General features: G+C 43.6%; 6 protein-coding genes across 6 annotated transcripts; 5 read left to right on the top strand and 1 right to left on the bottom strand.

Moving 5' to 3' along the window:
- Positions 1–1,530: 1,530 nt before the first annotated feature.
- EAF02_003069 (uncharacterized protein) lies at positions 1,531–2,205 on the top strand (the record flags this gene model as incomplete). Its single annotated transcript, XM_038899117.1, has 5 exons — positions 1,531–1,596; positions 1,647–1,830; positions 1,898–1,918; positions 2,051–2,114; positions 2,178–2,205. The coding sequence occupies 5 exons, from the start codon at positions 1,531–1,533 to the stop codon at positions 2,203–2,205; spliced, it is 363 nt and encodes a 120-aa protein (XP_038761405.1).
- A 362-nt stretch (positions 2,206–2,567) lies between these two features.
- EAF02_003068 (uncharacterized protein) lies at positions 2,568–4,150 on the top strand (the record flags this gene model as incomplete). Its single annotated transcript, XM_038899116.1, has 4 exons — positions 2,568–2,991; positions 3,042–3,234; positions 3,311–3,420; positions 3,477–4,150. 4 exons carry the CDS (start codon positions 2,568–2,570, stop codon positions 4,148–4,150), a joined length of 1,401 nt encoding a protein of 466 aa, XP_038761404.1.
- A 972-nt stretch (positions 4,151–5,122) lies between these two features.
- EAF02_003067 (uncharacterized protein) lies at positions 5,123–6,740 on the top strand (the record flags this gene model as incomplete). The annotated part of the gene is made up of 3 exons (XM_038899115.1): positions 5,123–5,567; positions 5,705–5,909; positions 5,966–6,740. The coding sequence occupies 3 exons, from the start codon at positions 5,123–5,125 to the stop codon at positions 6,738–6,740; spliced, it is 1,425 nt and encodes a 474-aa protein (XP_038761403.1).
- An 814-nt stretch (positions 6,741–7,554) lies between these two features.
- EAF02_003066 (uncharacterized protein) lies at positions 7,555–8,882 on the top strand (the record flags this gene model as incomplete). Its single annotated transcript, XM_038899114.1, has 4 exons — positions 7,555–7,575; positions 7,690–7,781; positions 7,836–7,976; positions 8,029–8,882. 4 exons carry the CDS (start codon positions 7,555–7,557, stop codon positions 8,408–8,410), a joined length of 636 nt encoding a protein of 211 aa, XP_038761402.1. The 3' UTR covers positions 8,411–8,882.
- A 246-nt stretch (positions 8,883–9,128) lies between these two features.
- On the bottom strand, positions 9,129–11,525 carry EAF02_003065 (uncharacterized protein; the record flags this gene model as incomplete). The annotated part of the gene is made up of 3 exons (XM_038899113.1): positions 9,129–9,216; positions 9,282–11,168; positions 11,248–11,525. The coding sequence occupies 3 exons, from the start codon at positions 11,523–11,525 to the stop codon at positions 9,129–9,131; spliced, it is 2,253 nt and encodes a 750-aa protein (XP_038761401.1).
- An 865-nt stretch (positions 11,526–12,390) lies between these two features.
- Positions 12,391–13,953, top strand: EAF02_003064 (uncharacterized protein; the record flags this gene model as incomplete). Its single annotated transcript, XM_038899112.1, has 1 exon — positions 12,391–13,953. The coding sequence occupies one exon, from the start codon at positions 12,391–12,393 to the stop codon at positions 13,951–13,953; it is 1,563 nt and encodes a 520-aa protein (XP_038761400.1).
- Between the last annotated feature and the right edge of the window lie 65 nt (positions 13,954–14,018).

The raw sequence follows: 14,018 nt of genomic DNA, 5'->3' as shown, positions 1-14,018 counted from the left end.
TCATAAGGTTTGCATGTCCGGCATTTCCTAAAACAATTTAGCATGCTAACTCTTCGAATTTCAGGTTACAGGGCTATACATCATTTACATTTGAAAGGCGGGATGTGGCAATGGAACCGCAATCGAATCTACCAAGGTACTATACCACGATTATGGCTATACGATCATTCAACGCCACCAAGCATCATTTGTGGTAACACAGCGCCGATAATGAAGAGTATATCATTGTCAACTGCCACAGTATCCTCCGCCTTCATAAAGAAAGATTGAAAATCTGTATCAAGGACTGCGTGTGCTGGATAACAGACATAAGTATAATTTATTCTAGCCCTACTTGAGTTAATGATATGCAGACATCTCCTTTCCAGGAGCCTTCCAATCACAAAATCGACCACAATACATGCTAATGACTGCAGAAACTCTTTCTGGATGAACGATTGGTAGGCCGTTGGATGCTACCCTGTGTTTAATAACATAAAGCCGTAATACCCCCACGGTTTCGGAGACGAGCCTTTTCCGGATTGAGCAACCCTGAGGACATTTCCAAATTTATGAGAGAAGAATAAGCGTCATAAAATCACAGATATTATCACATATTCGAGTGGTGTCCGGATATACTACCCTTTCTGGAGATTCTGTGAGTCTTGAAGCTGCATTCTAAGATTAAGCTCACGTACAGATGATGAAGAGAAGTTGATGGTAAGATACGAAGCATCAGATCATGAGACTACACAAGACAAGGAATTGTTATTGGAATAAGAGATGAGAGAGTCAAATAAGATTGGAGCTTTAAAAACTGTCACTAAAAGGCTCGGTACAGATGCACTTAGCTCATGCATGGGCTTAATCAAACGATTACTGCATCGAGGATGCGAGAGAGAAATTATCGAGTGTCCTAGCCAGACATGTAACTATAAAATCTCTTTTGCAAAAGACGTTAGTCAATTGAGTTGCCAGTAGTTTCGGCATGGAGCTCAGTCAACCGATGACTGCATTCTTGGAGAGATATAGGCTAGTATCGATTGCCGCAGCTCAGGCATATGGATTTGCACCTATCTAGCTGTTTTGAAGCTGAATAGTGGGCGTCATTCTGTCATCTCTGAACTTGATAAGAACATAAAGTCGATTCTGAGGCCGGCTGTATTGTCTGGGAATCAATTCATAAGTACCCCTCCTCTTGGCGAGGAACCAAATAGGGTTCATTAAAGCTTCGAGTACATTCCAACAAGGTATGACCCACCCAACCATTTCTTCATTCATTCTAGGACATTGATTCAATCTGAATCTTGCTTTTGGTTGGGCATTCTACATCATTCGGAAGATGATGCCATCTCAAAATATTGGCGAATTCTCGTGTGTGTAAAGCTTTTAGATCTGGACCTTATCAGGACTATCCGTTGCCCTAAATCAAATAGTTGCTTGAGTATGTACTCTTGTTGAGTAAGCTCGTGAGAAATTTCGCGGGATCCATGCTGGCCGACTTGTTGGTACCCGAACTTCCTTGGGTGTTATGTTCTCCGGCCATGCATCATGTTCTCATTCTGGTTTTCTGGAACCTGGAGCCCGTGTTTTGCTATCATTTACTTTGGGCCAAAGGTCTTGTTCCCAAGAATATGAGATTTCCGAAGCTCACTAACATGCATCAGGCTCAGCGATTTCGTTTTGTCAATCTTCAAAGTCAGCTGATGTCGATTTTCTTTTTCAAAAAGGAAAAGCAACGAACCGAAATATTGTTTGATCGGCTTCTTAAAAGTATGAGACGCTTAAATCATGGTTTCTATGCAAATTCTGGGGTGGACAAGAGAGGGTTACGGGGCATTGACGTCTTTTGTATGTTGAGTTTTGCATGTTGAGGCAGAAAAGGCTCACCGATCTGTGACTTGTTAATAGATAACAGCAGGCACGAGCATATTTGCAGGTCAAATACGAAAGTGAAGGGTACCGATATGCAAGGTTGAGAGAAAGTCCACGGGCGTACAGTTTCCACGAAAAGCCTTGCTGATGTCCTTTCTTTTAATGAACAGTTTGAGGAAGGAGTAAAATTATTCAGGGCCAAGGCTTGCCGGTTTAGCAACTGACTTGAACGATTTGTTCACTGTTGCATCCCACAGAAGGTACTTCGCCTTGTTTGTTTCCCTAAAGAAAATTTGAAAGTTCAGTCTACTCATATAGGACAGTGATTTCGGCACTCTCTGGCCGCCCTAGAATTCGCGTTTCTTCCTTCGCATGTTACAACTCGGTTTCGTTCAGCTAGTATGATTATGCTTACAATACAAGTACTGACTCTGGTCCACGATTGTTGAAATAATATATGTCTGTGGGGATGCTATCCGACAGCATGCTTTCACTTTCAAATTCAAATCCACTGTCCACTATTCTTTCGTTGGGATTCTCAACCGAAAGGCTGCAGCTAATAACGCGGGTAGCACTCAACTACTATCTTCAAAGCACCGTGATTTGAGCTGGATCTTCAAGAACGTCACCTCTGAAATCTTATTCGATCTCCAAGTCTTCCATTTCAACTTCAACAGTTAAAAGCGCCTATAAATCCCTGAAATTTTGATATTATGGCTGTTCTCGACTCCCTGCCCGGGATTGAGGTTGCGGTATGTGTTGATGGCGAGCCATTTAAAGAATATGAGAACACCGAAGATGAGTTGATATTGAATGAGCCAGAAGGACTTGGCAAGAAGTTTGAAGTCACTAAACATCAGCGTTCTGTGACGGTTAAAAAGTTTGTCGAGTCTACGGCCGGCAAGTTCTTTACCATTAAATGCACCGTCAAAAGCCCATATAGATATGCAGGCGCTTGTACGCACATTTCATTTTGCTCTTCTATCGATGGCGAGAACCTGTCTTGGGCCCCTCTTTTCAACAAAGAAACATATGAAAAGAATAGCTCTGGCTTGACTCGAGAGATCGAGGGAAATTTCTATAAGGAGGAAGGAAAACTACTACTACAGAGATTACAGTTCACGGAGATGCACTTGAGTAAGATTCCAACGGCCGCGACTCTGGGCAACGTACTAAGCCTATATCAGCTCAGTGGGATAATTCGATCGAAGCAGCCATTCGGCCTGACGGAAGCGGACGTTACGTGGGTGAAATCGAAGTGAGAGTCTTTCGAGAAATGACCCCATCAAAAGCCAGTCTTGTCAGCACAGCTCCATTAGTTAGTAAAACCGAGATTCTAGAGAACTTGTTGAAGGGCCAAGCAAAATCGCATAGCACATTGTAAGACCTCATATGTTTTTACCACTTGCTACTATATTACTGAGAGTTATGGACCGTCAGCTAATCTTGCGGATAGATTTAGTCAGGGGGAGGCTGAAAAAGAATGCAAATATGTGAGAACGAAATGCCGCGATGGCGGGAGAGAGTATCCTATTGCAATTTTCAATTTTCAATATGGCTCGAAAGGTTGAAGTTCGTTCCAGAAAAGCGCGTCCAATCATCACTAATCTTTTAATGTATAGGAGATCTTGAAGCATTAGGTATTGTCGAAAGGATGTCGGAGCCAGAGTCACCGTTTGGTTGTGGTCATGATTCTAGACGACTACCTATACCGATGAGTGGACCTCAAGCTCCAGAAAAGTTGTTCCGGGGTACGATGAAAGAAGCGGAGGCGGAAACGGAGGCAAAGCTATCAAACAACAGTTCTGATGGCGGATCTACTTCCAAGCCACTGCCAAACACGTTTGCCTCTCCAATCAAGCAAAAACTTCAAGATGCTGGATCTGTTGAAAAATGTATCGCAACAACCCCTTCAGTTCCTGTCGGCTCTTCTAATATCACGTCCCCAATAAATTCTGCATCCTGGAATCTTCAAGATCTAGATACAACACAGACTGGACAATTGTTTGGACAGTTCCTGCAATACTTACAAACACAAGGAGGTGGACAGCCCTCACAAGCACCTCCGCCACTCCCAGTAGAAACCACTCCCGCGGCTCTTCCCAGCCTATTGAAATCCACCAGTAGCAGCGAAATTGTCACTACAGCTACTTCGAAGCCAACAGTCAAGCGCGAGAAAGAAGAAAATGAGAACGAGAGTCGCAAGAGACGTCGCAAGGTTAGAGAAAAAGTTACTATTGACCTTACAGAGGACGAATCTGATGATGACGTTGTGATTGATCTTGATTCGGATTGAGATTTACAAATGTCCCTGGGATCAATGGGTAACAAACAACATCTACGATCATCTAGGTTGATTCTTCTGAGCCGAGTCTTGCACCATCAATCTAATCATTACAGTGCTTTTGTTACGTTGGAAAATTATTATGGGCGATTGGTAAATTTGGGGGTAATCCAAGGAACACATCGTTGAATAACATCGTTACGCCATGGGATGTTTATTTGAAGAAAAGATAGAGACTGTTGGGCGTCTCATACCAAGTCAATACTACTGGCAACTTAAATATTCATCAAACATGAAAGTATCCCACAAATACAAAGTCGTATAATTCCATACAAAACCTGTGCTCAAGACTTCATGAGTATGTATAATGGTCTCTCCCACTTCTCGGACGAAGAAATTACCACAACTTCTTTTACTCGTGTTTCATCCCAATCTTCGAAAAAGGAGCGACGAAGATTCACTCATGTCCATTGGAAACTCTCCCAACAACTTCAGTCTAGTTCAAAAGCCACGTTGATTACCCCGCTCTTGACTGAAGTGTGCGGATACAACTACGATCTCAAGTTTCCTTCTTCCACCTCATCTTCTCTTCCTAAACCTCTTAGATTTTACCAAGAGTACCCATTCCTTTCAGCTTCCACACATCATTGAGGGCGCGTCTCATCCGCTTTTTAGTTGCCGACGCTTAATTTCGATACTTAAAACCCTATTCTTCCTTCTGCCTTTGAACTTCCAATTGCTTTATATTTCTGCCCAGAACTCGTCTTAAAACCGCCGGCTGCAAGAATTGTTCACAGGATCTGCAAGTAGTCTGCATTGCTAAGGACCTTTAACTTCCATTTCGTCTCTGAATAAGAAGGCGGTTTTACGCATATATTTATTTTCTATGCAAATCTTTCATCTTTAAATTTTCATTTCCCAAGGCATCTGCTTGATTACTTCATCGGCTTTGCACCTTCTTAACTTTATCGTTACCTCTTCACCATGCCTAGGCGCAGGGACTTCCTCGACGACAGTCTTCCAAAGGGAGTTCATGCTCCGCCTGTCCCAGGAATCACAGCACAAATAATCTCACAGGACAAGAAAGCTTTCCTAAGCTATCCTTCTCCCGATAAAGAGGCTATCGTTGAGGGTGACGAGTTGTCTGAATATTTCAGCGTTCGCACCGTCACAACCTATATTGCCGTTACCAATAACACACCATTTTCAATCCATCTTCGGGTTGATAGACCTTATCCCGTGAAAATGGACTGCTCGAAATTGCAGTTCGAGATCTTCGTTGATGGGAAGTTTGTGTGGGATGCTTGGTGCCATAAGCCTCGGTATCAGGATAATGGAAATGTATGGGAGGAAATTATTGGGGGATTGAAACTGGGAAAGGGACGAAGTTGTGAGATTAAAGACTTCAAATTCATGGGACTCAAGACCAGTAAGTTGACCGAATACTCAAATTCATTATCTGGCCCGCAGCTCTGCACATGAGGTTTGGTACTAGACTCGAGGGAAACGAAACACCTACGACGGATGAATATGAGAAACTCATGAAAAACTAATAAAATTCTACAGACGAGGAAAGCATGTCCTATACGGCCATTCAGCGTATTAGGGAATCCATGGCCAAGATTGGAAAGATTGAGATCAAGGTATATAGAACGATGTATGGAAAAAAAGGTGGCGATGTCAAGAATAGCAAGAAGGGGTTCTTGACCAAGAACAACAGAGAGGTTCCTGAGAAAGCATTGAAGGGCGAGGCAAAGAGTCATGGCACTGCGTAAGTGTACATTCCTTCATGTTGTTGGAAATGATCACAAACTAAAAATCAAATAGGTTGGATGAAGAGCGAAAGACAATCAGAGGAGATGTGTGGCGAGAGGCCAACAAACATGGTGAACTTCCAATCATCATTTTTCGCTTCCTATATCGCTCGGAAGGTCTGTATTATCCAGTTAACCAGGAAGAATCTATCGCTAATCTGAACACACTTGATACAGAAGCACTGAAATCCCTGCACATTATTGAACACACTCCTGCTTCATCCCGCTCCAGTTCACCAGAAAGCGAAGACGAGGCCAGTAGCGGCTTATCAGCTGCCCAAGCCAAGCAAGTCGAGGACTTACTTAAATCTTTCAGAAAGCCGGCAGGCGGAGGCGGTGGATCAAGCAGTCGGAAAGCAATAAAGAGAGAAGATGAATTGGGTAATAGGAAGAGAATCAAGAGAGAAGAGGAACCCGAAAGCAGCGAAATGGCTGCAAGGCGACGTAGAGCTGAAAAAGGCAAGGGGAAAGCAGTTACAATCGATCTGACAGCAGACGATAGCGGCAACGATGAAGAGTCTGAAAGAAGAGCCACAAAGCGACGTAAAATTGCAAATGGCAAGGGAAAGGCAGTCACGGTCGATTTGACAGCAGATAGCAGCGGTGAGGGCGAGGACAAAGATAAAGAGCCGAATGTTGTTAGTGACGACGAGAAACTGGAGGTTCATAATCTGGGTGCCGACGAGGATGATGTTGATGACGGATACGATGATTTGTTTTTCCAAGATAATGGTCCACGAAGCAAGCGGCCATTGTGGAGAGGCTCGAGATTGTTTACACACTCTTAAGAGTTTGAATGAAAGGACAATTGGACCTATAATAGATGCGAGGAGAGGTAGACATTGACATATGGGCTAAGAAGGACGGAAGCGCGTATTTTTAAGCCGGCAATTTATTTTAACTTGCACCACAGCCCTATGGGAGGAAGAAAGCGATATCATCTGGGAAGGGAAAACGCGCAAGAAAGTCAGTGGGTGGTTGCTAATCTGGAATAAGCGTGGATTATTGCAGGTGGAGGGGTAATGAGAATAACCCAATGTTGGCTTTGAGAAGCTCAATGCACGAAAAAGTTATAGACATGAATAACAAGCCATTTATTATCTCAAGCGCTAGGTAAGCTGCATTTTTTGACAAAACTTGAGCTGAAAACATTCATGGCAAGAAGTAAATGCAGACAATGAAAATCACGTGAGATACATGTGGTTTGCATTGTTCCAAGTTTAGCGTGGATTTTCCTTGGAAGCGAGAGCGCTCGGCTCTTCTCTCACCACAAAAATATCTGATGACGTTGAAGCTCCGAGCTACAGGATACATTAACACCACTACTGTAACAAATAGCTTGTTGACTTTTCATCAACACTTCCTTCTTCAACAATACACTCAACTTTCTTCTCCTCCACCACATCAAAAGATTATCTATATTACTGTGAGTTTTCTTCTTTGATCTTATCTCATCATAGGGACAATGAAATGAATGCTTTGAGCTCAATACATTACGAATGCACTACGTAGGATCCTTTCGAACATTTACTGATATTTACATTGGAATAGGCCACGAATCAACAAAAAAACACTTCATTTGGAGGAAACAATACAGCAAAGATGACACTCTATTACAGTCTTGTACGTTACCACCTTCTGCCATTCGCCGATGAATTTCACAACACCCCTCAGCCCAATATGCTGATCCGCAGCTCCCGCAAAGTCAACAAAGCATGCTAACAACAATTCGTACAGGTCTTTGTGCTCCTTGTAGCAGAGATGGCACTTTTCATGCTTCTCATCGTTCCTCTGCCTTTCACCATCCGCAGAAAGATGTTTACTTTCATGTTCGTGGTTCGCCATTATTTTTCTTCCGCCTGCAGCTACTAATACCCCACTAGAAGCGAAAGTCGACTGGTAGCAAAATTACAGTACGGGATGAAGATTACGTTCATCTTCATCCTGATTCTGTTCCTCGACAGTGTGAACAGAGTATATCGGGTTCAAGTCGAGTTAGCAGAGGCCAACAAAAATCAAGCTGGGTATGATTTCCTCTCCACTTTATCTGGCAGTTCAAAAGCTCACGATTAATAGTAACCCTGTCCTTGGTCATGAACGCATGGAAGTACAAGCCCGTAAATTCTATTCTCAACGTAACATGTACCTCTGTGGTTTCACGCTTTTCCTCTCCTTGATCCTCAACCGAACCTACACCATGATCCTCGAAGTTCTCCGCTTGGAAGAGAAGGTTAACCGTTACGAAGGTACCGGCAAGACCGGCGGAAAGGATTCTGAAAAATTGGACCGTGCCGGAAATGCTGGAGAAATTGGCAAGCTTAAGAACTTGTTGGCCCAAAAGGAGAGAGATATTGAGACCCTCAAGGAACAATCGGCCAGAAACAAGCAGTTCTCTGATGACATTCTTGATAAGGCTCAAGCTGGTGAACCATCTGCTGGTAGCAGAAAAGAGAAATAAATTGGTTTCTTGATATGCCGGGCGCTTTGGCGAACTACATCGACGAATCAATACTAGGGAATGGATGAATGGAAAGAATGAATATGGTGGTGCCGGAGTGGACAATCTGGGGACGGAGCAGGGCAGGGAGTGAGGATGAAGCGTGTCTTTTTTGATGGTTCATGACGGGAAAAGTTGGCTTTCATGAGTTTTAGTGGCGTATCCATGAAAAAGGAAAATACAAATATGGTATGAATTAACACGATTGTTGAACATGATATGTGTTGGGCTCTAAATTTGGGCCTGATCAGAGAAACAGACTCGAATGCTAAACACTGTTACTCTAAAATTCCTGTTCTGATTGCCCTTCTCGTTTTTCTTTAACTCCTTTGTGATTTGCTCACTTGCGTCGTTGATACACCTCGCTCCGTCAAGGAACACGCCCATGAGATTGACGTTATGCATGTAGATGAAAATCCATCCAAGCAGTCACGAGTCAGCAGCAAAGCAGTATATCAAAATCTCATAAAATTACACTCGTGTTAATGCTGTTAAGAGACTAGCTTCTATCCAGTAGGCTAGTAGTTACCATGTACTTTGCGTATGTATTTCCTAAATTTACTGCATTGCCCGCCCGTGTATGATTTTATGTCTCCCCTCACAATATAACGTAACGCCTGATGGTATGCAAGCTTTGGAACTTCTTCATTCCCGCGTGATTCTCATATAACTGGACTATCTATCCTTCTGCTTCAATTTCATAACTGTTTGATTTATGCTTGGGCTGGAATTTGAAACCTTCGTGTGCGGGACCGAGGAACATTTCACTGGTTATTTAGTTAGTATCATGATTGTTAGGAAAGAACGATACAACGAGAGAAATAAAACATACCTGATCTTCATCCAATCCATATAGTTATCACTAGCCAACAAGGTTTCCAAATCATTTCGGCCCCTATAAGCTGGTGGACGATCTTGCAAACTAGGTGGTAAATGTTCCAAAATACCCGCTGGAACATATCGATGAGCAAAACTCAACCATTCCAACAAGAATCGTCTAGTTTGACCAACACCAATCTCATCCGATCCCCAGGCCTCAAGTCCGTAACGTGTGAATTTCTCTACGTATTGTAGACGTTCTGAGGCGGATTTATCGAGGACTTGTCCCTTTTCAATTTCTTCAAAGAGCCATGGCTTGATGAGCGCACCACGTGCTACCATGACGGAGTCAACGCCTGCATTTTGGATATGGTCGAGATAATCAATGTGAGAATAACAATCACCGTTACCGATGAAATGTATTTTTCCATCAGGAGCATTTGGTAATGTACGGGCGTCTGGCTCCATGACTGTATCTGTCAAATCATCCTTCTTTTGGTTGTATGACTTGACGAGAGCTGCACATTCTGCAATGTAGCTCCAATCGGCACTTTTGGTATATCTTTGTTGTCTACTACGACCGTGGAGAGTAATAGCAGCGCAACCAGGAGCTCCAAGTCTTTCGCGTGATTCAACACCTCCAAATGCTAAACGTTCAATGGTCTTAAAAGCATTAGGCTTTCCAGTCATAGTACCCATTCGAATTTTGGCTGTGATGGGAACTTCTCCTGAAACGGCATTCATACCTCGGATCATTTTCTCTAATTTTGATGGTGCATCGAGTAATGCTGAGCCGGCTCCTTGTCGATAGACAAGTTCAATAGGACATCCACAATTCAAATCAATTACTCGCAAATGCGGCACGAATCGACTTAGAACTTCAGCAGCTTTAATCGCCATGAACGGTTTGCTAGCCGAAATCTGGGTGCCGAACTTCAAGTCTTTGGAATTATCGTATTTTTGAACAACAGAGCTCCTGTCTGCGTTGACTCGTGGTGGTGTGATTTCACTCTTGTGTGCCTTCATTAATGCCCACTCTGATTTTTGACCTTGAAGCAAAGGTATCGACATTGCCATTTCCGAGTAAGTAAGTTGTGCACCAAGTTCCACACAGAGCCGACGAAATGGGAGATTGCCTTGAGTTGTGAGCGGCGCAAGAACAGGTGTTTCAGGACCAAAGTAAATTCGTCGCTTCTCAGATGGGAGGAATGGGGGCTCCACATATCGCGCTCGATTCTCTTGCTTTTCTTCCTCGGTCTGATCCTTTTTCTGGTCCTTTCTCAGGTTACTTTGTCTGTTAACTTCCTCTGAATTCTGATCCAACCATGTTGTGTAGAGATCGGATTTCTCCATAGGCGTTTTCTTTTTAGCCAGATCGATCTTATCTTTAGTGCTGATCACATTCACGACACTCCCCAACGCTTCTTCACACCCGAGTGTTGTATCATCCATACGATCTGTATCATCTATAAGGACCAACTCCATTTTACCATCCTCTCTTTTAATCTCTTTCGAATGACTTCCTACAAAACGACACTTCCAGCCAGCCAAACATGTTCCATTGTCTTCCCAAACTGGACATTTTGAATCGAATGTAGTCAAATCCGATCTCCGTCCTTCGGCCAAATATTTCCTAAGATTGTGTTCGCATTTACAGCTATCTCCATAACTGCATTCCTTTGGCGAGAATTCTGACGAATTCGATACGCTATTGCAAAGTTTGATCTTGTCACCCCAGGAGCCAAACTGGCGATCCTTATTTTGACCCTTTGCCTTCTTTTTTTTCTTGCCTCCATTGTCCCGATTATCTCCGTGAGTGTTTCCTTCTGCAGCATCGTCGTTTTCTGCAGGATTGCGACCATCAGTGGCCGATCGACTCCCGGCTGGCTGAATCAAATACCTAGAAACAGATTAGTAAGGGCCGAATTAGAAGCGCAATTGAGTTATCGGCTCTAAAATATGTATGATTATTGACTTACTCGGCCTTGACAGGGGCAATGCCTCTGACTCTATCACGAGAATCTGTTGCAGTGGGTTTGTGATTTTGCTCTTCAATTCTGGCTCTTTTTGCAGATGGTTCTCCATTGTCCACAGAATCCCCATTTGTGCCATTTCTCTCTACCTTCTCTGCCTTTGTGACTGCTGAATCCTCTGGAAGAATTGGTTGCGGTGGGTGTGCTTCCTCCAATTGTTTGCCATCTAAAGGTCGTTTCAAGGACTGAGAAGGGTCCACTGGATTGGGGATTTCGTCGGTCATAGTAATTTTCGATTATCGAGAAACAGTTTGAACTATTGGTAGTTTCTTTCGACCAATCCCTCGAGTTGATATTGATGTGGGATGGGATTGGGATGTTGATGTCGAAAATGATCCCGATTCGCCTTGTCAAAGAATGGCAATCGAGTAAAAAAAATTGAGGGGAGCTTTATCTTAGCGTCTTTTCGAGATCTACAAATACCTACCTACCTCCGTCGGTATGGATGGATGTGAGAGTATTGCAGCCACAGATGTGTGGCTCAATGTCTAGACCGTATTGATAAGTGGCTGAAGCGTTCATGGCCAGCTAGTCGAGATTGGGCTTATTATTCTGAAACATAAGTCTGTTTCTGGATCCAGTCGTTGTCCCCGTTTCCTTCCCTCCCCACAGTTCAGTCAGTCCTTCATATCAATTCGATTTTGTGATTGACTTGAGCAAATGTCATAACATTCCATTAATATACATACCTACATCATTGTCTTCCGCTGAGTAGAAGAGACAACCTCTATCTTCCCATACAGATCAGATAGATGGCTCTTCCATCGTGGCTATAACTAACCACCTCTTGCCGGCATCTGTATCCATTCGGTCAATCATTTGGTTCCATTCTGATATGCATAGACATATGATAAATCTCCACTGCCAGTGAAGGACAGCTAATGAATCAGGGGAGAAGAACTCCATCTTTCCTGCGACATTCGAGACGTTTACTGCATATTAAACTTACTGTACTTAAATCCAACCGCAAAAATTCATCAGCCACGACTGAATCCCTTCAAATCTTAGTAATTTTACTTCCCACACGTCTCATTTGCAAAACAATGAAAACCTCATTTTGTTGTTCAAGTAAAAAAAGGCGCATTTACAATGGCTGATTCTCCCAATGACAAGACTCGTCCCTCTTTAAAAACGAAACTCGTACGTTCACAGAAAATCATACAATTATCTCCGACAGAGACAAGACCTCAAGATATTCCTGAGGATTCCGAACCACCACCGCCATCTCGAGACAATGCGCCTCCTCCTCCTCCTCCTCGCAGTCATACCCCGGGACATCTATCAACCAAGAGTCAAGATAGGCGGAAGCAGAAATCTGATCTAGCTTTGCGCCAGAGATCACAGTCATTATCGCAAAAGGAATCCTCAACTTCATCTATCAAAACAACGACCGAGAAACCACCCTCGCTACATCATGTTAGCAGTACACCAATTCCCTCGGAGAAACTTTTGTCACCATCCGATGATAGTAACCCAGTACCGCAGCTTCCCAAAGATGAGACGCATAAACCCATTAATCTTCGTTCCACATCTGCCATAACACCGAAAGTTTCTTCCTCCGCAAATTCGTCTTCTCCTGTACCGCCCGCACAGCGTCCGCCTCGTGGGCTTTCTATTCCGTATCCTTCATTGCCAGATCCTAAACTGGCACCCAATGTTCTTCCTGCGCCAGCATCAGGAATGTACTGGTCTCGCGCCCCTGTCTCGGGTTCGTCCCATACGTCTTTGCGGGCACACACAACCACACTTATTGGTTCCAACATCTACGTTTTTGGCGGATGTGATGCACGTTCATGTTTCAATGAATTATATGTCTTAGATGCCGATGCTTTTTACTGGTCTACGCCCTTTGTTTGCGGAGATATACCTGCTCCTTTACGAGCAATGACGTGTACAGCTGTGGGAAAGAAGCTGATAGTGTTTGGTGGTGGGGATGGACCTGCATACTACAATGACATATATGTACTCGACACATTAAATTTTCGATGGTCAAAACCGCGTATATCTGGGGAGAAGATACCAAGCAAACGAAGAGCTCACACGGCATGTTTATATAAGAATGGAATATATGTTTTTGGTGGCGGAGATGGGGTGCGGGCATTGAACGACGTGTGGAGGCTAGACGTTGCGGATACGAACAAAATGTCTTGGAAACTCGTTTCTGCTCCGACGCAATCATCTGCCGATGATAGAACTAAGCCAAAAGCTCGCGGGTATCATACGGCCAATATTGTTGGATCTAAGCTTATTATATTTGGTGGATCGGACGGTGGGGAATGTTTCCGAGATGTATGGGTATTCGATATTGAGACGTCGACTTTCTCTCCGGTCAATATTTCGCTTTCATATCCGCGACTGAGCCATACTGCTACTATTGTAGGAAGCTATCTGTTTGTAATAGGTGGACACGATGGTGTTGAATACTCAAATGAAGTGTTACTCCTAAATCTTGTCACCATGGCTTGGGATAAACGGAAAGTCTACGGAGAGCCTATCAAAGCTCGCGGCTACCATGGAACAGTACTTCACGATAGTAGACTCATGGTAATAGGAGGCTTTGACGGGGGAGATGTGTTCGGAGATGTATGGTTGTTAGAGTTGGCGGTGCATGCATATTATAGTCAAATTAGTCATTTTAGCATCGATGTTTAGCGATAGAGTTGGAAAGGGGGAGCGGAAAGGAAAAGGTGTTTGTGGTTTTGTCTTCATCTTGCGAG

Source organism: Botrytis sinoallii (assembly GCF_014898435.1).
Source record: "Botrytis sinoallii strain Bc 23 chromosome Unknown BSIN_004, whole genome shotgun sequence".
NCBI lineage: Eukaryota > Fungi > Ascomycota > Leotiomycetes > Helotiales > Sclerotiniaceae > Botrytis > Botrytis sinoallii.
The sequence above is the reverse complement of the archived record's forward strand: the minus strand, read 5'-3'. Positions and strand labels throughout refer to the sequence as shown.